Source organism: Tamandua tetradactyla, chromosome 7 (genome assembly GCF_023851605.1).
Source record: "Tamandua tetradactyla isolate mTamTet1 chromosome 7, mTamTet1.pri, whole genome shotgun sequence".
Lineage (NCBI taxonomy): Eukaryota > Metazoa > Chordata > Mammalia > Pilosa > Myrmecophagidae > Tamandua > Tamandua tetradactyla.
This window is the reverse complement of record NC_135333.1, coordinates 104,037,704-104,063,181: the sequence shown is the minus strand read 5'-3', so window position 1 is coordinate 104,063,181 and position 25,478 is coordinate 104,037,704. Positions and strand designations below refer to the sequence as shown.

General features: G+C 36.9%; 1 protein-coding gene across 8 annotated transcripts in view; it reads right to left on the bottom strand.

Annotated features, from left to right (window-relative positions):
* Positions 1-4,712: 4,712 nt before the first annotated feature.
* Positions 4,713-25,478, bottom strand: part of TMEM117 (transmembrane protein 117) — a 585,676-nt gene continuing 564,910 nt past the window's right edge. For 7 of the 8 annotated variants that reach the window (XM_077170633.1, XM_077170635.1, XM_077170634.1 and 4 more), the window contains 2 exons: positions 18,994-19,123; positions 4,713-6,636 (listed from right to left, as the gene is read on the bottom strand). In XM_077170633.1, the coding sequence (XP_077026748.1) occupies positions 5,990-6,636; positions 18,994-19,123 (777 nt within the window). In that variant the 3' untranslated portion in view covers positions 4,713-5,989. Of the gene's footprint in view, positions 6,637-18,993; positions 19,124-19,597; positions 19,797-25,478 lie in introns of those variants that run through there. The other variant, XM_077170641.1, reaches the window with a different exon arrangement.

Here is a 25,478-nt window from a genome sequence, read left to right as displayed (position 1 = left end):
GTGCTAAACAAGGATACATAGAAATAGCCAGAACCTGAAGAGAAGAAATCTCCAGCCCTGGGAGATGCTAAGCTAAGAGCTGAAACTCAGAATTTTGCCTTGAAGCAGCTAAGGGTGGACCCACAGACACTTAGGGAGGAAACCAATAGAATCCATAGCTGGAAGCAATGGAACCGGGAACAAAAACAGCAGATGCCAACCACATGTCTTCCCATGTGACAGACATCAGCCTTTCTTCAGAGTCAAGATATCGTTCTCTGGATGCCTCCATTTGGACACTTTTAGGCCTTAGAACTGTATAAAGCCCCTTTGTAAAAGCCAATACATTTCTGGTATATTATATTCTGGTAGCTTTAGCAAACTAAAACACTTCCCCATGAACTGGGGACAAAAAATAGACAAGTTTTTCATTACACTATAGATGGGGATGCCAAAATGCAGTTATTCCTAGAGCTCATCTTCAAATAATGCCTCCTAAAACTAGCCATTAGCTAATGATTTTATTCTTTTTTCAATATTCATAAGTACCTATCTCTCCCCAGACATTTGCCTAAGTGTGTGCTCAAAACATGCAGAGCCCCAGCTCCCCCTCTGTCCTCTCCCCACCCAAGGAAAGTGAAATCAGGAAGGAAACCAAGTCCAATGCTGGAAACTGTATTATAAAAAATCTGCATTTGGTTTTGTAGATGTAGCATAAAATCAAAACACTTGGCAAAGTACTGAATGATCCTGCCAATTAATTCAAACTTACCTGTTTTAATTATATGACTTAACTTGTAAATTGCATCCAGACAGCTATTAGAAATTAACTCAGGTGCTTGAGAGATAAGAATTGATAGAAAGCCAGCATCTTATGTTTGCACAATTGCTCCATACACCCATCCTCACAAAAGATCTTATTTGAACCAAGATGGATGTTTGTGAAGAAATGTGATGGAAAATAAAGGGTCTTTGGAGTCAGACAAACCTGGTTAAAATTGTCACTCTGCCTTTTGCCAGCTCTGTGATCTTGGGCAAGTTAATAAATCTCTGAGCCTCAGTCATCATCTGTGAAATGAAATTAAACATACTTACCTTGAATGGTTAATGTGAGATTGAGTGAGATAATTTATTTGTACATAAAATATACTAAAAAATGTCAGTATTATTACCATAAGGATTGAACATGAATGGATGCTTAATATCTGAATAATGTGAAAAAATTATTAAGGTGAGAAGCATCTATAAATTGGTATTTTTTTACTATAATACTCAAATATAAATTATAGTGGTCCTTCTCGATCATAAACCCTAAAAACCCCAATAGCAGAATTTTTGGTATTAAGGAACTTAAAGACCTTATAAAATCATATTGGAAAATGGAGATACAAAATAGACCAGTGAAATACATTATACGTATTTTATATAAAAGTAGAGTAACTGATATGTCACACTAAATTACATGTATTAAGTTCATAATAACATAATTTATCTCTCACTAGAAGTTTTCAGAATCTATATCATAAAATATCTGAAAGGTATTTTTGTCTGTAAGATACCAGCTTTTATATGCTGATAATATGCTTACAAACAAAATTTGCCCAATGTTTATTCTTCCATTAAGGATGTTCCAAGTCTCTTAGAATTGTGTTGAGTTTGTCTTTCTCTTCTCCCACACCCATCTCTTGACAGTTCTGTGTCTTCTATCTTGGGTCTCCCTGGGCAGCCATAGAATAACTTGAATGTTAGAATATTTAAGAAACAAACTTCTTGTGTAATCTCCTTAGCTATGTTGAACATATCCTTTTGAATTCCCTGCCTAAAATGCAGGAATGTTGGACTCAGGATAAATTTTTGTTGAAATTCCTCTTACAAAGGCCTCAATCCCCTCTCTACAGTTTTAAAATCTGCTCACACTAAAACTTCCCTTATTGTTTCCAAGACTTCATTTCAGCAACTTCTACTCATTCTCTATCATCTACCTAACCTTCATTTTCCATTACAAACATCCACTTCTTTTTCTATCTTCAACAAGAGGAGTTGTGAGCTAAAAATACATCAAAACTTCTCTAGTTGCTCAGATTATAATACAGTTCTACTGCAACTATACTAGAATTGTCATAAGTGAACTCAAATTTGGAGGTCAATTACTGCAGATGTAAATGGTAGCAAGCCAAACACTGAGCTCTTTTTTCTTATCTAGACTGGTTCCCATTTGCCTTCCATGTATTTTTACACACATCCCTACACACCCAAACATGTTTAAAAATCAAAATAGGAAATTTTAAGTAAAATAAAATGGCTGCCTGCATTGGGTATTGCCAGGAGGAACCTCTTTCCTAGAAAAGGTTTTCCAGAAGACAAAAACAACCTGTAGGGGCTGAGAAAATGGAACAATGGAACACATCCCGCATAATTACAGATAGGCACCACTGGTGATAAATCACTTTCAAGAGTCCAGGAGATAGCTTATCAGAATAGACAGACCATACTAATCAATGTATATCTGTTCCCCACTTTGTAAAACACCTTACCCCATGTAAAATGCAAACTTAATGTCTGCTTATCAGAACATCTCTTCACTTGCTCTGCATTTGCCCTAAATAAGTTTCCCCTTTCTACTATCTCAGTGGAGCTTCTTGCCACTTTTGGTTTCAGGCTGCCTGATCTGTGAATCATTTATTGTCAAAAAACCTTTAACAAAATTTTAAAATTCTCTTACTTTATCTTTGACAGGCTAAACTAGAGAAGTGCCAATTTACCTGCAGCAAAACAGAGATGCTCCCTTTCTTTTAAAGGTAGAGGTGGCCATTGGTCATTGTTGGGTTCTGAGGAGCACAGCCAGAGGCAATTATGATATGATGGAGAAGTGAGCCCAATAATGGGCTGAAAAGGGAAAAAGCCCATAGAAATACAACACCCAGGTTGGGGCTGTATAATCAAGTATTTCTACTTAACAGGGATTAGCTCAGAAGAAGGACACATAGGTGAGAAGCAATGGTGGGGTTTAAGATCTTGGCTAAATGTCAGATAATCCAGTTGGCATCCTTAATTAGCCCTTAGTTACCAAGACAGTGGAGTGATGCATTAGCATTGCTTTACTCGTGTTACATATCAGGTTGTGTTGGTGAGACATGAGGCAGCCAAATAATGTAACAAAATTGCTTTTGGCATCCAGTGGTGAGACAGTTGTAGTACTGCCTCCAATCTTCAAATCTAGGTGTCTGTTTTGGATGGCTTTTTCCATTGCACTGTCAGCTGGTTTGTGGGGAAACCTAATGCTATAAAGTAAAAGGCGATGTTGTGCCTGATTGGCTAAGAGGGCAAATGGAGAAGAAATAATTTTTAAGGTCTCTAAAAGGATTCCCTGTGACCTTAGATGTCCTAAAAGATAAGGGAACAAGATGGTAGACACCATAGGGAGAAGATGAGGTGACTAGCTGTGGTTATATAATACAGATGGTGAATGCGGTGATGAGATTTACGTCTAAGTGTACGTGATCAGGCATAAATTCATACTGTTTATTTAATTTTCCATTTAAACTACTAATGAAATACTCTATAAATGCAGGATACTGAAATTGTGTCATATTAGCACAAATGCTTCACTACATAGAAGAAAATACTGTAATTACTGAACAGCAGAAGTATAATTGTTTATAATCCCTAAGCATTACCGCAATTAAGATATCACATTTGTTAAGCTTTCTTTGGACTCTGTTGTTAGTGATTTTTTTAAAACGTTCTTTATTTTAACACCTAATTTTCTGAGTTTGGTACACATCTTTTTCTTTTTTTTCTCTTAGATGTCCTTTATAGTCCAAAAAGCTTGGGGTTTTAAAGTTCTGTAGAATCATAATCTATTGTGACTCAGAATCTAAGACAACATAAATGGATTTGACTTTGATTTTAATTTCCTTTTTCTATTATTTAATTGCTACAAGGACAAATGGACAGTGTAATAGCAAAAAGAGTCAGCAAATGGAAATCATTCCATTTGGTAATGAAACTTTTGAAAACCTATAGATATACTTTCATCATAATTGTTGGTCAGTTTCTCTAGTCAATCTCTAGAAGCATATAAGCCTGGTACTACAGATTTTTTCTCCTATATTAACATTTCTGTAATTAGATTCTCTAATTTGAAACACTCTTTTTGATACATACCTAAAGATTTTTAAATAATAGCTCCATAAGAAACAAATTGGTAATAAGCACTCCCTTTCTTGATAAATTTCTTTCTTTATTCTAAAAGACAGTAACTTTCAGAATAAATAAAAATACGGTCCCAGGTGGAATTATGTACTTATTCCAGAAAATCAAAGTTGAATGTTCTATGCTTTGCAAATTTGGAAATAGCCAATATTAACACACATTAGGATTAGCATGGTAAACATGGTCAGTGGGATACTATACTGAGTTTGATCTCTGTGTTTTCAGTGTCAGAGATATTTAGAATTATAAGCAGCACCATATATGGCTATTAAAGGTAAAAGAAACAGCAGGATTATGGTTCCAACTGCTTGGTAAACAATCATAGAAAGAAGTTTATTAAAGCTGGCCCTCAAGTGACAGATAAATGCATAGTTCTACTTTGAATGCTAAATTCAGCATGCTGCAAGCTTAAAAGCAGAAAGACCAAAACAAGACAGATTTAAAAAAAAATCACAAAGACAAAACACAGCTATGTCAGTATGTGACAAAAAATAATTTCACCTTAAAATGATCCCCTCCCTCCCAGGAACATGCCATCAAAATTTATGGAACAAAAATTAAAAGCAAGTTAGGAGTGTTCCATTTCTTAATTTGCCTGGCATCAAGCTTAAGCATCTTATTTAAATAAACTCTTGTTAACCAAGGTATTACAAAATCGCTCTACCATAAGTAAACGAACAAAAAAAACCTGCATCACATCATCACTGATGAATATTTCTTATTTATTAATGTGTGATGTTTAATTCTTAAAAAAACAACAATAAACAACAACAATGTACACAGAAAACAAGCCACTGATCAGATTCTTTCATGCATGCCATTTTCTATCTCACAATGTCCCACTGCATGATTTTCAGAGGAATTCACTTGTTCAGGGATGGCATATGATTCCCAATTTTCACTGTCCAGAACTATATTTACAGAAAGATGTACAAATATTGTAGGTGGTTGGCTGTGCAACCTTCACTTGATTAAAACTTCAGTTCCTTGGTTTTGTAGGACGTTGTGTAAATGCCAGTAAGTTTGAGAGTTCACTCAACTGTGCCTCTTAACCTTTGTTCCCAAAGGTGAAGGGCAGGATTTAATCAAGTAGCAATATATCTTTAATTAGGAAAACATAATTAGGTGTTTTCATTTCATTGCAATTTCTGGTTGGGGAAAGTCACATTTCACAAGTAGTGATCCATAATGGATTATTGTTCTATTACTGGATTTTGCAATTGTACTTGTTTTTGGCAGACAGCCAATTAAAATCTAAAGGTAATCATCGTGCTTCTCTGCAGTATAGCTGTCAAAGTCACCAACTCTGCTGCTGAATAAGAAACCAAGAGATACTTCCTGAGCCACATTTTGGGTATATCTGTTTCCTGCTCAAACATCAAGTATAGATTGAAAAAAAATTGTTTAAAAAAAAAAAAGAACCATGTGAAATAGGTTAGAGAACTGTTCCACACTTCATTTCTGGTATAGTTAAAAACAGTTTAATGTCTGAAGGCACCACTATGGTTGAACATCAGATACACAAGTAATCAGCTAATCTACTATGCTGTAAGGTCAGTAAATAGCTTGTGCGATTGTGAAAAGCAAACTCTAGAGAACTGTTAGGTATACAGTAGGCACGTGTATTATAATACAAATAGAAAACAATGAGTCCTAGAAAAAGCATGTTGAGCACCGTTGTGGCATTGTTTGTATTTCTGTACCTAACACTACGTAAACGTTACGTTTACAAAAGGAAAGACTAGCTGGAAAGTTACACTCAAGGTTGCCTTTTGTGCTGTCCGAGTAATTGAATCTAGTTCGTAGGTGTACTTTTAGAAGTGGTGGGGTCTGGATCAGCTTCTGCTGTGCTGGTAGACTCATTCAAGTGTGAGCTCAAGTTTTCCGATGTCAGGTGAGCAGACTTGTAGACGATCTCATTCAAGTCAGACCTGATGCAAACCAAGGGAGGGCCATTCAAAGGCTCTTCCACCGAGGCCTGAGTGTTTTCTCGAGTGATGCCCATGTCTTTGCTGTGTTCTGATGGAGATTTTCTTTTCATGCGAGTGTAAGTTTTGTCTTGGTTTTCCATGCCTTGCTCATTTTTCAAAAATCGTCCGAAGAACCAGATGAAGAATCCAAACCACACAAAAGCTATCAAACTTGGAACAAAGGCCAAACACTTGACATCCAGGCTGGCTCCTATGAACCTGCTGTGCAAAAACATGTCTCCCTCAGCATAGGTTTTATTTGTCTGCGGGTTTATGTGACTAGACCTCCATTCCCAGGAGAGCTTGGTTCTGTTCAAGTCCTTTAAACTTTCGGAATCTTTCACTGTATAAATCTTCTGCCCTGGGCCAATATACTGTCCGTATTCGTGAGGTTTATAAAATATCTGATTCTTCCACATATTAAGATCCAAAATCAAGACGAGAAAGATAATTCCATAGTTAAACCATTTACCTGCATTAGAAAAGAGATACTGCATTAATCAAAGACCAATCAAATTGCAATAGGGGTTTCTCCAATAAAATGGAGATAATGGTGTAATGGTGTAAATTGTTAATGTTTTAGATCTGTTAACACTTAACTTTTGGGGACTGCTATACTGCCATTAAGTGAATTGGCAAAGGGAATTTACTAAATGTATTCTAGGCATATGAAAATATTACGGTGGGTCCCCAGAGACAGTAATTTATGGTTTTTACACTAACAAGATTTGATCTCCTTGTTTTAAACGCACCACCACAATCATACTCAAATTTGGTCCCACGTAGGTTACTCTCTAGAATATTCCAATTAATGTTGAAAATCAAGGCTCTAATGAAATTCTTAGAAAAGTTCAATGTATGACTGAATATCTCTTACAGTTTTATAATTATGTTTGGATAAGGAATAAATCATTTTGCAATGCAAGCACAGCAGTACATAAATTGAATTCACAGTGCTGCTTTGTAGGTGACCTGTTGATTAAACCATTAGCTGATAGGATTCAGATCAATACTTCTTGAGCACTTATTTCAAGACTTTAAAATTAATTGCATTAAATTTTCATTGAACAGAATGCACTTCTCAGACATATAAATAAAATCAAATTAATAAACATGCTTCATAGAGGTTGTAACTACTACAGTTTCTTTGTAGTGTTGAAAATCTTATATAAATAAGATGTTATTTGGTGTTATATTATCTGGTGATATCCTTACGTCTGCAAATAGTAAGTTTATTTGCAAGGGATGCTAGATTCTACAATAATTTTTACTCCAACCAGAATTTGTTGTCTTTTACCATAGCAAATATAATATAATGTGATAGTAATACCTACCTCATAAGTATGTCATAGCAAATTAAGTGATAGATGTAACAGTTAGAAAAGCAAATTAAAGGATATAAGTAACAGGTTATAAAAGCTTCAGTTATAATTATTACATGTGTTATGCCAGAATTATTTTCTTTTGTACTTGAAGATAATGCTATTTCTTCACATGATTATAGAAATCTTGGGACAGGAATGAGAAAGGATCTTGGGCATCATTATAGACCAATAATGGTAAAAATATATTCAGCAATATGTGCTCTAATATATAACTATATAAGAGTATAAAATTATAATTTTGTGAGGCATTTTTTATTTTATCACTATTACACATTTTCAAGTTCCTATTGTGTGCAAAGATGTAGAGTTTTAATCCTGGTTCCATAATATTCCAGCTGTGTGATCCTACACTAGTTGTGGAAATTCTTTAATTCCAGTTTCTTTACATGCAGAATATAATAGTGCTTATTAATGTTGTTAGTAATACCTGAGAATATTAGATGCTAACCATAACGTCTGATACATAATAGAGACCCAGTAATTGTACTATTATTTCATCAAAGTTATACCTAAGACATGAGAATTTCTTCATTTTCATGGGAAAGTGCAAATTCTTCTGTATGAGGATAACTTATGAAAATGATATGAAGGGAAATTAGAACTCTGCCTATACTACAATTGTTTAGTGATGCAATGTTTGTAATAGTTTTAACAGAACGTCTTGCCTGGGTGATTTATTTTGCACATCCAAACTAGAATGCAGAAAGTAACTTGGAACACTGGGAACATTGCAGATATGATGAAATACTTATAGCACGGGCACAGTTAGGTCATATCACTTCTGCCCTCCTAGATCTTCAAAAACTAAAGAGATTTGCACTAAGAAGCAGCTATGAAACAAAACAAGGGAGCTCAAGTCAGAGAAATGTAATCAAATACAAAGGAGAACATCAACACCAGACATTTATTGTGATCACGACAGACCCTAGGTAAGAATCCTTGATAGATGCCAAGGACGTATGTTTCTGTCTTCTAGGGAACAATTTCTCATCTTTTTGGGGAAACAGGACAGAAACATCAAAAGAAAAATAATAATATGAGGTCACATTCAAGAGGTGCCAAATGAGTAATACAAACCATAAGTGCTGTAGTTGCTGAGAAAATGGAATAAAAACTGAAAGCTGAATTTCTGCAGAAAGTATTTAGGAGAAGATAGCAATTCATGTGGTCTTTGAAAACTCTGTGTTTGGAAAACACTGTATTTCTTTCAGCTTATGTTGTAGATAGACCAACATGCAGAAAAAGATCAGATGATGTGGAAGAGAAGGGCTGAGAGAAGAGTGAGGGTAAAAAATGGAGAATATCGCAGAAAAAGAAAAGCAGGAGAGACAGGTTGAATGACACAGTTCAGAGATTCTCATCCAGTATCACGGATTCAATAGTTTGTAGACCCGTAACAGAAAGCAAGTTGGAAGTGGAGCTTCGGGTGCTTCTCTGCTGTAGGACATTAATATTTATTCTCTTTCTGAAAACCATATGTATTAAAAAGCCAGGCTGGGTGGTGAGAGGAAGAGGTCCTTTATAACTTCTAGGATGGACCACACCTTCTTGACTCATAAAAGTCCCTTGGGAGAAATGCATATACTTCTTTATGTTTTCTTTTAATTAGCTCATAAACAAGACAGACCCTCATAGATGGTTAATCTGCTTCTATGATAAAGAATATCAGGAGCTGAAGATAAGTAGCATCACAGTATCAGGGAGGAGAAAGAAGAATGCTCATGGAGCACAGAGAAGGATGCTTCCCTGGTGGAGGAAAGGATGCTCAGTGGGTAAACAGACAAAGAGGATAGGGGAAGATTTGTTCTATACTTTCAATTTGTTTATCTAAGTTGAATGGCGTGGGATTAGTTTGACTACCAAGCTTTCACTCTAAAGATCAGTTTATGTTATTTCTAGTGTGACCCAGAGTCTATATGTTGAGTTGAGGGTGGGGAGGAGCAAATTAAAAATGTGTTGCCTGACATCACTTAATGAATATAATCAGCCTGTTTTAAGACATCTTTATAAATTTGTGAGAGAAGTAGTATACTGACAAAAGATGCAGGCAGAAAATCAGCATGTGGAGATCTCATCCTCACCCTAGACTAGAATAATTCAACCTTAAGCAACCTGTTTAACCTCTCTAGACCTCGATTGTTTTATTTTCAAATTGAGGGAATTAAGCTAGATGCTTTCTACTTCTATGATTCTGTTCTCATCCCCTAAATCCTGCTGCGTATTAGCTGGAACATTTTTTATTATGCGAAATGGAGAATAATACCAATATAATTACTTCCAAGAATTATTGTGAGGATAAAATAGAAGGTTCATTTGAAAGTTCTCTGATGTGTGTAAAGATTGTAAAAAAATGTGGGGTGGTAAACTCTGCAAATAATCTCATTACCTGCCCCCCTACATGGAACACAACTTTCAGGGATGTAAGTTTGCCTGGCAATGTGGGACATGACTCCAAGGGATGAGCCTGTACCTGGCATTGTGGAATTGGGAATACCTTCTTGATCAAAAGGGGTAAAAGAAATGTAACAAAATAAAGTTTCAGTGGCTAAGAGATCTCAAACAGAGTCAAGAGGTCATTCTGGAAGTTACACTTATACAAGCTTACAAATTGCCATAGTACGCCAAGCCCCCACCAACAGTATTCCTTGAAACCCTAAAGAAATCCCAGGACTCTATCTAAGACCCTATAAAATTTTAATTATTGTTTATTTTTCAGAAACTTAAAACCTCCAGATTGTTCCTAAGCCAGATAAGCTCTAAAACTTAGAAGTGCCATTCTCTCCCAGACCATCAACCAGCTGCATTTCCAAACCCCATAATATCAACCCCCCTTTTCAACATGAAGAAGTTTGAATGGTCATTAACCGAACATCTCTGAAGATTGAGAAACTGGTCAAATGAAAGGGAGGAATTGTACGTAGAAGGTAGGATTTTACAACTGAATATGACTACTGACTCATTATATAGATATTTCTTTTTAGTTTCTAGTGGATTAGATCAGCTAGAAGGAACTATCTGAAATTGTAAAACTGTAACCCCTGCTTTACTTTGAAATTTCCTCTATAACTACTCATTAAACTGTACTTTGAAATTTAGCACTTTTCTGTACATATGCCATATTTTACAATAAAAATATTTTTAAAAGATAGGGTGGTATTCTATAATGTCTTCCCTTTTCTTCTTTAACCCAGGTATATAATATAAGACTTAGGGACAACTCAACCTCAGTATTCTAGTCTATAAAGTGAAGAATTGAACTACATAATCCTTAGGACTGCTTCCCTAAATGTCTCTTTAATAAGTCTATGAAATAAAATACTGCCTAAACCATAATGTCTTATGATTGGTCTGGAAATCTCAAAAGAGATGGAAAATACAATTTTCAAAGAAAGGAGGAAATGACTGCATATTATGAGTAGCACTGTTCCCTATAAAAATAAATATATATCACTGAAATGAACTACACGGAACAGATATAAGACACAAAAGGAAAAGAATTGAAAGTGCGTGCTGTGAATGCATGATAAATTGTAACAAGAGGATTGGCACATCAGCATTAATCATATGAGAGCTTTTGCATTTCCCCCTGTTATTTTAACCTCACAGCATAGTGTAAATCAGCAAGGAGGGTAAGAATACGTACATTCTTTCTATTAATCTCTTCCCTGAAGTATCTCCCCATCTCCTTTAACGAGAAATCACTGCATGGTGGTGGTGGGCTTACCCCTTTCTTGTATTTCATGCTTTTAATGAATCTGACTGGTTGGCAAAAATGATGTTATAATGGTAATTTCATCTTTTTTACTTTGTGGGAGTTTGTAGAATCTGGGGGCTAGTTAATCTTAAAAGGACTCTCCCATTAATTATCACTTCCAGTTAACACAGCAAATGACGACAATTGGGGGGAGGGGGTATTATTTTTCCAACCAAGGAAACATACTATGAAGTGCTGATATTTCCACCTTTTAATGAACCTTTCATTATTCAGATAAACAATGATAATATTTTCAGATACTTTTTACTCAGTAGAATCACCAGTTAGCACTTGTAGCTGAGCGGGGCTGGAGGCACCTCTATGCCACGTGGGCACAGGTATACGAAACAGCCGTGCTCCTCAAGGCCGCTGAGCACCTGTCACAGGGCAGCAAGCAGCCGTGACCTTGAGCAAGGTGAGTTTTGGATTAAAAAAAAAATACAATTTGTTGTATCAAGCTTCGTGGCCACCTTCAATATCCTCTCATTCCAGGCGGGAGCAGTAAAAAGAAGGCTCACTGAGTTAGGCCACTTAAAAATAACTAGAAACCACATTAAGTGCTTAGCGCATGAGGAGACCATTTAGTAAACTGAAGAAATTTACTAAGTACTTTATTAATTAATAATCATTTGAGTTAATAAAGTGTCTTCTTAAGACTTAAAAGCAAGTGAATAGAGTTTTTCAAGGAGCTTCTTTTGTCATCATTGCTTCCAAAATGGGAGACTATACGTTCCGGACATAATCCAGTATGGCGAGAAGGGGTGGAGACCTCGTAATGATAGAGAAAGAGGAGGCAATGCGGTTGTACTGAACTAGATAATCATTAGATCATAACTTTCTAGAAACTGGGAACTGTGTCATGCTTATTTCTATATTCTCTGGGTGTGAGCCAAGTTTTTGGCAAATAATAATTCGGAAAATGCTTGTTAACCAACAGGTAAACTCTGAAATAATAGGTCTAAAGAACGAAATAAATTCTAGTCTTTCAAATTAAATACTTTAGTCACAACTATCTCATGAATTTGGGATACTGCTCAAGTTGCTTGTAATGTGGAAAACTGGAAAAAGCAAAATATTCATGTCTCAAGGGTTATGATTATTGATTTCAAGTCCTTTCTCTGGTGGTGAAGACAATTCCCGAGTAACATGAGATTTATTACAAAAATCCTCATCTATGCAAAAATGAAGCCAGGAGGCCTCAGTCTGGGTAGAACAGATGGGTTACTGGGCAGGCAAGGATTGACAGGCAATGGCAAAGCAACCGTGGCCTTGAAGAAAATGAGTTTTGGATAAATAAAAAGAACTGATGCTTTATATGGAAGTAAACACAGATGATGTACGCTCTTAAGAGTTGTATGAATGTGTTGAAATTGGAGATTGCTTCAGAAGCAGTTTAGAAAAAATCACAACAGAGAGACTAACCAAGGGATGTGTGTATACTTTGGATATATTCATGGACTCTGGGGACTGTCATGGAAACAAGACACATCATATTTCCCTGTAACAAGTCCCTTGCTAATTTTGTCAGAGACAGAATATTTTGCTTGATGGACCACTGGCCTGCCCTCCCCAACGCGTCTCAAGACCTGATTGACAAAGGAGAGCTCTTTAAAAAGCAATCTCTGGGAACTCATTTGCCAGCACACAGGCACCTACGGAAATAAAACAAAGGGCTTTTATTCATTATTTTCCACATTCTCACCATGGCAAAGCACCTGTGCCCTCACACGGCTCGGGAAACTGAAATAGAATACAGGCACTCCAGAGGCTTGTTTACTTCCACAGTTTCCATTTCTGCTCAAAGAGTTCCCGTGGGCATCATAGTGCCAACAGCGTGAATTCTCTTCTCACGACGGCACAGGCGTTCCTTCTGGCCATTCCCCCAGTCCCCTCCTAATTTACTCAGATGATGGCCACCAATGGGACACGTTCTTTGTCTGGCTGCAATGACAGATGGCAGCGCTTCCACGGGGATTGCTATTAATAGTGCTCAGAGGAGCGCCCAAGACTGAATGGAGAGGCCATTCCTCTCTTACCTCCAGAGACTTAGTACATCACATTTTGAATCCATCTTTGCACTCACCTTATAGGGAAAAGGGAAGAGGGCAGAGGGGCAAGGATTGATAGGCAATCCAGTTGCATTTGGCATTTACTTATAGGGGAAGAACAATGGGTCTAGACTAAAATTATCAATGTGACTTAACCACTAGCCATGTATCCCCTTTCTTACTGAAGCCAAAATTTCCAGAAAACAAATTTTGTAACAAACCCTTGGCTAAAGATATATATTTTTATAAAGCTTGGCTACAGCTTATAAAATGAAAGCTTATACATACTGCAGCAAACCATCTGTCAAGGGAGACCCAAATGAGGTAAACAGATGCAACAATTCAAGTTATCTCTGACATGCATAAATAAAACTAGCTTGGAATCAGGATTTAAAAAATACCCAAATCCTAAATGCTTTAAAAACTGTCAATTACGCATCAGCATCAGATAACCCTCCACATACTGAACATTTATTGGGAGAGTGAATTTTTCCATTTTTAGCTTCCTCATTTTTGAGAACTAAGAATAATACAGCACGTATAAATGATCAGAATTCCCTCTTTCAGGCTACATAGTGTTCTTGCGTTAATTAGGAGACATAAACTGGATGGCTGAGAGGAAAAGCTCTGTAGAAATAATGAAAATTTATTGCGCTGCTTATTACATGGCAGGCAGTGTTAACAGCCTTGTGCATCTTCATATATTTAATTCTCACGATAACCTCACAAGATAAGTACCAGTACTGTCTCCATTTAACAGATGGGAAAAGTAAGGTTAAGAAAGTTGATGAGGGCCACATCACCAGTGACAGAGCCCAGAGCCGATAGACCAAGTTCCTATGTTCTACTGTTGCAGCATGCACAGATTTTTTCAAGATCACAGGGAAATGGTAGGTGGGAGCAGAGGCCAACCCACCTACTGCTCTGGGAGAATCCTCACTGTCCTTGTCCAGGCTTTTTTAGTACAGAACAAACAGAGGCAGGGGGAGTAACAGATGGAGCAGACTGGGGTGGGGATTGGGGGTGGGGTGGGGGGACTGTAGGGTCCATTTCCTGCCCTGGCTCCAGCTTCCTCTGTGGTTGCCAGGACCAGCACCTTTTCCCAGCAGTACTTTGCTTTGCTTCCTCCTCTGTTGGCCCCAGCTCCAAATGTTCCAGTTCCTGGCAGGACTCTACCATGTGTCTTCCTCATTGGCCTGCTTTCTATTGAATTTGTGTACTGCTCCTCAATCTTTTTTAAGAGTTGTACATGAAAATAAATTAAAACTGAGTTGAGAGGAATTCTGACTATACAAACAATTTATCAGCTGCAGAGTTTCTATAAGAGTGGACCTCTACTGCCATGTAGATATCATTTGCAGGGCTTGACAGGACATCAGATTTCAGGATCATACCCCTCATCTCATGCATCAGACTCAGGGGGTGCAGCTCAAGGATCTGTCTTGTTAATAAGCTCTCTAGGTAATTCCCACACACATTAAAGTGTGAGAACCACTGATAGATAGAGAAGGTTTCATGCCTTATTACTCCACTGGTGATACAATATTTGCTTATCAAGGAAAGTATGAAAGTCTCCATATAAGAAGAAGCAAAACTTGGAGGAGCTGATAAAGTTGGCATCTACAGTTCACATAGAAATGTGTAGACTGCTAACTATTGAGAGTATTAAAATGCAACTTATAGCAGAGTGTTTTTGAAATTTTATCTAAGTTTGCCCAGAAACAATTGCTTAAAGAGTCAGGTAAAGTAAAAGGGCTTCCACAGGAAAGTAGATGTACTCCACAGTGCCCCGGCAATCTCTACAATGGATTAACAGAAAAAAGAGAGTATCAGGTCAAAAATAAGAAAGGGGACAATTTCTGATTTTCTATACCCTCCAAGCCTATAGTCATTTTCCTAGAAAGTTTTATCCTGATTCTGGGAATACCCTAGAACATCTTATCCCAAACCGGATTTAAATTATTTAGGGTGGAGTTCATTAATTCAAAGACCACCCTCATCTCTACCTTATTTGGAAGTAGAACCCCTAAATCTTCAGAAGCCATTCTGGCAAGTTGAGGAACCCATTCATTTGCAGGCCCAGTCTCAAGAAGACTTCATCTGTGGTTTCGATCAGAAAGAAACAGTTTCTTATTATCAGCATCACCTGGAGAGCCTTTAAAAAGAACCCATTCCCCAGCCTGTCTGAACCACTAGGAATAGGGTCTAGCACTTTGCATAATTATAAATTCTCCAGACAACTTGATAATCAACATAATTTCACAAACAGCACTCCAAAGCCAAAATTACAATATATTCCCACCCTCGGGCAAATCTTATTAGCAGGCAGTCCTCATGACAAAAACTTAGCTAGTCTCTCTTCCTTTTAAGTATTTGGAAAATAATACTTGGTGAGACAAAGGATTTGAATACATGAGCCAGTACTATCAAATTCCTAGAAGAAAACATAGGGAATAATCTTCAAGACATTGTGTTAGGTAATGGTTTCTTAGACTCTATACCCAAAGCACAAGAAATAAAAGAAAAAATAGATAAAAACTTTTGAGCCTCAAATAATTTATAATGAAAGTGAAATGACAACCTACACAATTGGAGAAAATATTTGGAAACCAATATCTGATAAGAGTTTTATATCACAAATATATAAAGAAATCCTTCAGCTCAGTAACTGAAAGACAAACAACTCAATAAAAACATGGACAAAAGATGTGAATAGACATTTCTTCAAAGAATATATTCAAATGTACAAAAAGCACATGAAAAGATGCTCAACATCATTAGCCATCAGGGAAATGCAAATCAAAACCACAATGAGATACCATTTCACACCCACTCAAATGACTATTAAACAGAAAATAACAAGTACTGGAGAGGATCTGGAGAAATAAGAACATTCATTCATTGCTGCAAAGAATATAAAATGGTGCACCCACTGTGGAAGACAGTTTGGTAATTCCTCAGAAAGTTAAGTACGGAATTATCATATGACTCAGCAATGCCATTTCTAGGTGTATACCCAAAAGAATTGAAAGTACGGACTTGAGCAGGTATTTGCATACTGCTGTTTAAGGCAGCATTATTAACAATCTCCAGAAGATGGAAGCAACCCATGTGTCTATCAGCAGATGGAATATTATTCAGCCTCAAAAAGAAATGAAGTTCTGATATATGTAAAACTTGAAAGAACTTTGAAGACATCATGCGGAGTGAAATAAGGCAGGCACAAAAGGAAAAATATTGGGCGGGCCATCGTGGCTCAGTAGGCAGAGTTCTCATCTGCCATGCCAGAGACCCAGGTTCATTTCCCAGTGCCAGCCCATTCAAAAGAAAAAAAAAAAGGAGAAATATTGTATAATGTCACTGATATGAAATAATTATAATAAGCAAACTCACAGTCAGAATTGAGAATACAGGTTACCAGGAACAGGATGGGAATAAGCAATAGGAGGAAATAAGGCTTTAAATTAGAGTTCCTATTTGGAGCAATGGGTATGTTTTGGCAATGGATGATGATGATGACGGTAGTACAATATTGTGAGTGTAATTAACAGTATTAAAATACATATCTGAATATGATTAAAAGGGGGAAATGCTAGATTGTACATATGGTACTAGAATAAAAATTTTTAAAAAATTCATGGAACTTTGCAACACAGTGAACCCTAAGTTAAACCATGGATTATAGTTAATATTACAATAATAAAAATGTGCTTTCATCAATTGTAACAAATGTACCACATCATTATAAGGTGTTACTAATAGGGTGGAATATGAGAATCCTGTATATTACACATGATTCACAAATTCGGTGATAATAATAATAATAAACTAAATGGAAGTCAGGTATCTGCTTTTTCCCAAATGCATAGGAGGATTTATCTAGCAGATAATGACACTGAAGCTTCAGAGACTCTGTGTGCGCGGCTCTTCCAAGGCACTGAACATAAGTTTTAGATGTAACTTGGTACTCATTTTCTTAAATAGGATTCTAAATTGTATAAATTTAGGACACCATAAAACCTGGATCTACCCCCGACTAAAAATGACCATGTATATGGCAAAGCCACGCAAAATAGCTCGGAACTGCATATTTTTGCAGCTTCCTTGTTTTCTTATCAATGAATTCTTCAATTCTTTTTTATTTGAGCTGATGTTCTGTACCTACACAGTATATTTTTGACAGTCAGAGACAATATTAGTGCAATGGTGGTTTGGGATAAGAGCTGATAGCAGGAACAGATGGTTTAGACAAAAGTCGCCCAAAGGGATATGATGATGCAATGTGATAGCTGTTTTAGAAGTCCGAGAGGGTAGCATGCTGCAGAGATTAAGTGGGGACTCTGTAACTATACTATGTGATCTGCACTCAAATTGATTGATTTATCCAGTGAATTTAATGGATGGGCCTTATTCTTTTTGAATAGGAAAAGAAACCTGCTGCATCTTCCCTATTCATGAGCTCATTCTCCAATTTAGGAATGTCGCCTCATGCTGAAAGCAAAAAAACAGCCTTCTGGTTGGGAAGCAAAGGTTTTTTGCAGTACTCAGATGTTAACGTTTTCTGTGTTCAGGCTATTTTTATTCAGCAGCACAGACGGTAGAGTAAGCACCGATTTCTTCAGCAGTTTTTATTTCAGCAGGTGTGGGATCCTAGGCCATTGTCCTCAACACACACACACATTCACTACCTGCATTTGAACAGCTTGGGAGCTAATGCCATTCTTTATTTGTGATCACTCAGCTGTCTGCTTCTTCTTAAAAAAAAAAAAAAAAGCACAAAATGTAATTCCAGGGAGTCTTTTTTTTAGATGAGAATGACTGAGATGTCATTAAGGAACATTATAATAAATCATATTGGAGGCATTTCAAAGCAGGACATATGTGAAAATGAAATAATCTGGGGTCCCTGGAGAATCACTTTAGATGAATGGAAACTCTACCTCAGAAGAAGGTTTTACTTAATCAAATGAAAAGTGGCCTAACTCCCGACAGGCAGGTAGACTGATTGGAACTCTAGGATGCTGTTGTTTTAGGATCTCACCAGTAAATCAAGAAGGAAAGCATAAAGAGTATTAATGTGGAAAAAGATGTGCTGATGTTGTGAAAAACCCATCCGATGACAAAACCAAGGTAAAGTGGCAAATGCAGTACACAGAGAGAGCTAACTGTCCACATAAAAGATGTCCCCTTCCCCTTTACTAGTACTGCACCAGAATAGTAGACTTAACGCCACAAGGGACTGCCCACCTGGGGATTACATTTCGCTGTTATTCTTGAATCTACGTGGTCTATTTGACCAGTTATTACCAATTGGAATGTGAACAGAGTGATGTGTTCCTTTTCCAGGCCAAAGTGGTTAAGAAGCGTGTAACCTATCCCGACCATTTCCCAACTTTCCTTTATACACATCTGCCTGATGCATGCTGAAGCCGAGGTTCGCAGAGTCACCATAGCCTAATTCCCAGAATGACTACATAGAGGAGAGGCCTCAGCAGACCTTGCACTGTTAAGTGAATGAGAAATAAAATTATATTGATGTGTGCCTCTGAGATGTTATGGTTTGCTTTTTTTTTTAACAGCAGCTAATACTACTCTAACTAATAGTTGTAGAGATTCAAATTATGCTCAGAGTTATAATATACCTGTTATGTGAATCCGATATTCCTCCTTTAAGATATTCTGGAAGAAAGGAATCTTGAACTGCATATGAGGAGTGTGCAACCCAGGGAGATTTACATCCACGTCTCCCATGAAATGTGGGAATTCCCAGTCCTGTAAGAGAAAATCAACAAAAAAACATATTTGTGATGTGTTTCACTCCTAAGCAGCAAAATACAAAAAACTGACTTTTTACAAGCCCATATTTTAAAATCATTTAAATGCAGCCAGCTGTTGGATGCATCAGTTTAGCTCTGTTATGGTTATTTTATGTACAATAGGTAGTAGTATGCATTCAGAATTAAAATTAAGTCATAACTTACAGCCTCAGATTTTCTCTTTAAAGGGGTAATAAGAAACCAATACAAAATTGATTTGCATCTATACATGCTTCTCTCTTTCATTTCAGAAAATTGATTTTAAATTTTTATAGGAAGAAAGTACACTGCAGTTTATAAATATGGGATATATTTTGTTTCACTACTTAAAAAATATGAATCCTATTGTAGCATATATTGGGTAAGAGGACAAAGTAAAGAGGATCTGATTCACTTAACCAAATTCTTTAATTCAAATCAAGGAGCTGTTATCAATTACCTCCACTAGTTACTATCTGGAATATAAAGGGCCAGACTCTCGCCCTGCTCTCTTGCAATTCAGCATCAATTGGAATCAAATGACAGAGAGTTTGAAGTAGTCCATGAAAGAACAATAGTAAATTAATTTCCAAGTTACCATTACTTATTTCTTGGTTGTTTAGGGAAAATCTGGTGGGATGATCCTCTTTCTGGAAAGAATCACAAAGATGCAAATGAGGATGTTATTAGGTATCTCACCTGCTCTTGGTTTTTAGACTGAGGCACCAAGTTGAAGTTCATAACTACCATAAGAAGAGACTACACTCAATTGGAAGAACTATTTGAGATGGACTCATTGTCATTAATATACATCCTTCTATTTTTAAAAGTGAAAAGATCTCTAATAATCCTATGTAGTGAGTTTAGTGAATATTTTTTAAGAGAACATGAATATGGAAAAAATTAATGAACAAAATATTAGTTTGAGATTTCAGTACATTATCTCAGTATAAAAAGTTATATTTTCCCAAGACTTTCGCCTGTCATGCCAGAGACCAGGGTTCGATTCCCAGTGCCTGCCCTTGCAAAAATAAATTAAAATAATGATAATAATAAATTATCAGGTGGGCCACAGTGGCTCAGCAGGCAGAGTTCTCACCTGCCATGCTGGAGACCTGGATTCGCTTCCTGGTCCCTGCTCATTAAAAAATGAAATAAAATAAAATAAAAAAACAAAATTACCCCTTTCTTGCTGTATACAAATCTTTTGTTGATCTTACCACCCTTGGATTTTCAGACAGCAGCAGCAAATAGGCATGCAATTTTGGAAATTCAGAAAACCTGAAGCATTAGCGATGAGTGAATTTGGAATTTTAATTAAAGTATTAACAGAAGTAGGATTGGTAATAATACCTGAGAACCATTGCTGAGCTTAAAAGTGCATTTGCTTGTTTGTTTTTTTTTTTCACTAATACCATTATTGTTATTTCTGTTACTTGGAAGACTCTTGCAAAGAGATCTGAAATTGAATTTAGTCTTTTGCTAAAATACAACTGATTGGGCAGGCCATGGTGGCGCAGCAGGTAAGAATGCTTGCCTGCCAAGCCCGAGGACCCGGGTTCGAATCCCGGTGCCTACCCATGTAAAAAAAAAAAAGAAAAGAAAAAAAAAAAAATACAACTGATGAAATAATCATGCTTGGCAAATAAATGACCTGAAAATCAAAGTATCTTTTATTTGTCTAGATAAATGACAAATGACACAAAACATTATCAATGGAGCAACTCTCTTTTCATTTCTTAGTTTAAGGAAGAGAATAATTCTTGGTAATAATTGGGCAAGTATACTTAAAATCATCTTTTTGGAAAGGTGTTCTTAGACTTTTCACATTTCACTTTTTTCTCTATGAAGTGAAATTTTTCTGTTGGGTATGAAGATGGCTTTAGTTTGAAAGTAATCTCTAGAGAGTTCTTGTAGACTGTAATAAACAGCTCATAATTAAGGAAATATTTCCTTAATTATTTTCCACTTGTGTTTAGAGATAGAAAGATGACTTAAGGAAATGTGGAGGTAGGAAAAGAGGAAGGGAAAGTCTTACTCTTTATATGGAAGATGACCTTCCATTTTTTCTTTTATAAAGAAGGGATCAAGCAAGGAGTTAGGGAAAAGCATGAGAGAGCTATTACCACGAAAGGACATTAAAAAACAACAGTTGAGTGCTGTCTCAAATGTACCCCTTCTACTTTATTTTTCATAATCATCGTATTTTGTCTTCAACAACTTTTAAACTTAGTCTCCTAATTCCCTGTCTTCATTCTTTCCCTACTACTCCAATTTTTGCACCTTACTTCCTACTCTGCATACTTCTACCAGATGCGTTGTTCTTGAATACTCGGGCCTAATTGGACGTGGCGTGGAAAAGCAGGGAGTTTTGGGCTAACCTTAACAGAACGGACATCCATCCAACGCTGGTGAGGTCTTGTATTTAAAGGAGGCTGGAAAAGGAACGAGATTCTGAATTTCCCAAGTTTTTGGTCTCTCCATCTATAAATTGAGGTTAACTATATCAACCTCACTGGCTTCACAGGAGGGTGAGATAGCACCTGGACAGCAATTTGCAGATTGCTGGTGACAGGAGGAAGAGCCTAGAAAAATGGCCAACGGTCCATTTCCTAGCATGATTCCAAGGTTAGGTTCACCCTAAGAGTGAAGCAGACGAAGCAGATAGGTCTATTTGCAGGAGGATCACAAATAAGGCTGTTCAAGATTGGGGTGAAAAAGGAAGAAGGCTGCCTTCATTCAGCATCAACCCGTGCACAGCTCTGGCCTCCCACAGTCTCTGACCGGGACTGTTGTCAGAGCAGCTATTTCCGAGAGGGTATGGAGAGCAAGACCGTAGGGGGTGGTGCCTCCCTCAAAGACGCATGTGGTAGTGACTTCAGGAGGAGGCAGGAAGAACAAAAAAGAAGGAAATGTGCTTCTTTTGCAATGTGAGTCTCACTGTGATAACCTCCAGAAATAACTGTGGGAGACTTTCAGGATTGGGGAAAGCTCTTTTATGTGGGTAGGAGCTGGTGAGCTGGCAGTATGTATAACCAATGACTAAGAAACCCGTGGGCCTTCAGGCTATAAATTATTAAGCATTTGCAATGTTCTAGCATCATCCTAGACTATATAGTTATACTTACATACAAAACAATCTGAAAGCTTGCTATTAATCCATTTTATAGATGAGAAAATTTGACCTCAAAGAGGGTGTCACTTGTCCAAGTTGATATACCTGCCAGGTGGCAGAGCCTAGGTTTTATCTGGCTCTAATCGCTACTTACTTTCTGCTAGGCCACACTGTCTCCAACTGTGAAAATTGACCTCACTTCTGTTTTCTATTCAGAACTGGAACTATTCTGACCTACTACATCTATTCTAATTGAGAATCACTGATAGCATCATTGCCTGCTCATCTCTCAACAAAAGCCAGTTCCATGGTCTTCCCCTGGAGGCCTCTTATTTATCTGACACTATTTTGACCAAGAGAAAAAAAGACCAGCTTTTATTCTTTCTCCACTCAGCTACTGTCCTTGGGAGAGTTGAATTCTAATCAGTCTGACAACTAGAGGTCTGACTAATGGATGATTTGTTAGAAAGAAAATGAGATTCTCTTGGCCTGATAACTATGGCTTTATAACCAATTTCATACACAGATTATATAAAAATGTTATAAGAGTCATGACTTTTCTTCCTTCTACACAAATATAAAATATATATTTTGAATACAAGATGAAAATGCTGAACTAAGAGAATGAGGGGACAAAATATGATCAGCTGGCTGCTCAGTCCCGGGGTACAGACAGGCTAATCTGGGATTGCATATCACTAAATGTTCATTTATTCTGTTCTTCAAAAATGTTAGAGATTTAAAGATATATAATCATCTTTTCTTTGACTCATGTAAATGGAAACATAGGCTGGATTTAGACGAAGTGCATAGTAATTCAAAACTTCTTACTGCTCTTGGCTTATTAACCGTAACAATGACTGCGGAAATCTGTTAGATTTGTGGTTCAGTAATGTGAGAATTATTTAGGTATAATACATTATGCTATTCCAGTTCTCATCAGTTCATGGTTATATACATGGCATGACAGACTTTTAACTCTGCATCTTGCTTCCTATATGAAACACTACTAATTTCATTCAGATGGAATTTCCCATATAAAAATAAACAAGCAGTGCCATGAGATATATCTATATTTACTTCTTGCATACTATGGCTTATTTCTCCCCATAGTAATAAAAACCAGTTACTGATCCCTTTTCAAGGGCCACATTTGAACGAATTTTAGGACAATGTTAAGCACACAGGTCAGTTGGTCTGACCATCTCTGGATATCCTGGATTCATCATTTCCTCACATTTTCTCACTGAGACCAGGAAAGGGCCAAGGAAAAGAACTTGGTACTACCCAGAGGAACTCAGGCTTGAATCAACAATTTTCTAAATCAAATGAAGAACTCTCATTTCTATCCAGAGAAGTGTTAGAGGATAAAAATGTAACAACACATTACCCTGCAAAACTATAGGCACGGTATTGAAACAAAAGTTCTATTTTCTGAGCTAAAGCTTAGCCACCTGATTTTTTAAGGAAATTAAGAGAAAGATCGGAGTAGACTTTACTGAGAAGTATCGATAACAGCTCAGAATAGAATTGACAAGAGACTCTAAAATGTTAATATACAATACCAGCCTTTTTCAATGTAATAATTTGTATATGTCCTCTTTATTGGCATTCAATTTTTGTGCTTTAATTTTCATCAAAGACAACTTTACAGATGTATTTCTTTCTTTCTTTGTTAGTTTGTATTCCTGCCTATTTTGGAACTGAATTTAAATTCATGTATGTCAGAATGAAATTCTACCAAAATTTTCCACAGCTTATAGAGTGTCCTTAGCTTTTCTATGCTTAGCAGTGTCCTAGCAACAGTATTTTAGATGACAGTGAGCAGTGGTGGTCTGAAAAATTGTATTTGTGCTACGTTTCTTTTTACGAATTTCAAGTGCCTGATTCCTTTCAGCAGCTCTGTGCTTCTTCTAATTGGCAAAGTTGCGAAAGCATCACTTGGCCAAAGAAATCCTTAGAAACCTTGATGCATAATTTTGCTTATGTGCTTCTTGCCTGTCTCCCCCACTGGAATGTCGGCTCCAGGGAGCTTACAGAATTTTTCTCTGTTTTGTTTGTTCCTGTATTCCCCACACCTGAACTAGTGTGCGTCACATAATAAGAACTCAAGTAGTTGTTGAATTGATGAATGGAGATCTCAGAGATTTAAAGATATATAACCATCTTTTCTTTTGATTCATGTCAATGGAAACATAGGCTGGATTTAGATAAAGAGAAATAAGACTACAAATAATTGTTTCTGCAAATAAATATCACACATGAGCCTTAGGCTTATTTTTTATAGAAAAATTTGTTTTAATTTTTCTTTTTAACCTAAGTTTGCTGGAACCATAGTAACGTAAAGATCAAGCCATTTGCCAGGGATCACAGAGCAAAGGAGACAACTAGGAATCAGAGAGTAGAGGTCAAATGGAAATATTGTGAGATGAGGCAATTAATGTTTGGAGAGTTAGAAATACATTTTGAGATGATCCAACACAGACTTGTGGTCATCATGTAAGTGTGAACCAGCTCATGAGACATGTTCAACCAAGTCAGAAAACAAGGAAAGAAAAAGTAAAACAACGTGTGATTTTAAAAAAAGGTGGGGGAGGGGTGCAGTGTGACAGTGGTTCAACAGGCAGAATTCTCACCTGCTGTGCCGGAGACCTAGGTTCGATTCCCAGTGCCTGCCATGCAAAAAACAAAAGGAAAAAGGAAAAAAAAGGGTTGGGGGTGGTGGTGCGAGGGTACTTCAAAGGTAGAATTCTCGTCTGCCATGCGGGAGACTCGGGTTTGATTCCCAGTTCATGCACTTCCCAAAAAACAAACAAACAAGCAAAACAAAAATAAAAAAAACAAGCAAACGAAAATTCAACAGATGGTGTTGCAATAACAGGATACTCACATGGAAAACTAATGAAACATAACCCTGCCATACAGTACACCAAAAAAAAGGGGGGGGAGGGTGTTATTATTATTTCCCACAGTGGATGACAGCAGCAGGGGTGTAAAGACAAGGTTGCATATAAGAGAAGCCCTGCAATAAAGAATTGAAGGATGTATGAGAGAGAGACAGCAGGAGGTTACTTCTCAGATGTCCTTGACAAATTCTTTTTTTCCATTTGTTATTCTCTTCATTTTCTTTCAATATTCACTATTGTTTCTTCCCCTCAAGGGCAAATGAATTCTATAACTTTTGGAGCTTTCTCTCAAAAGGTACATTTGCTATTTA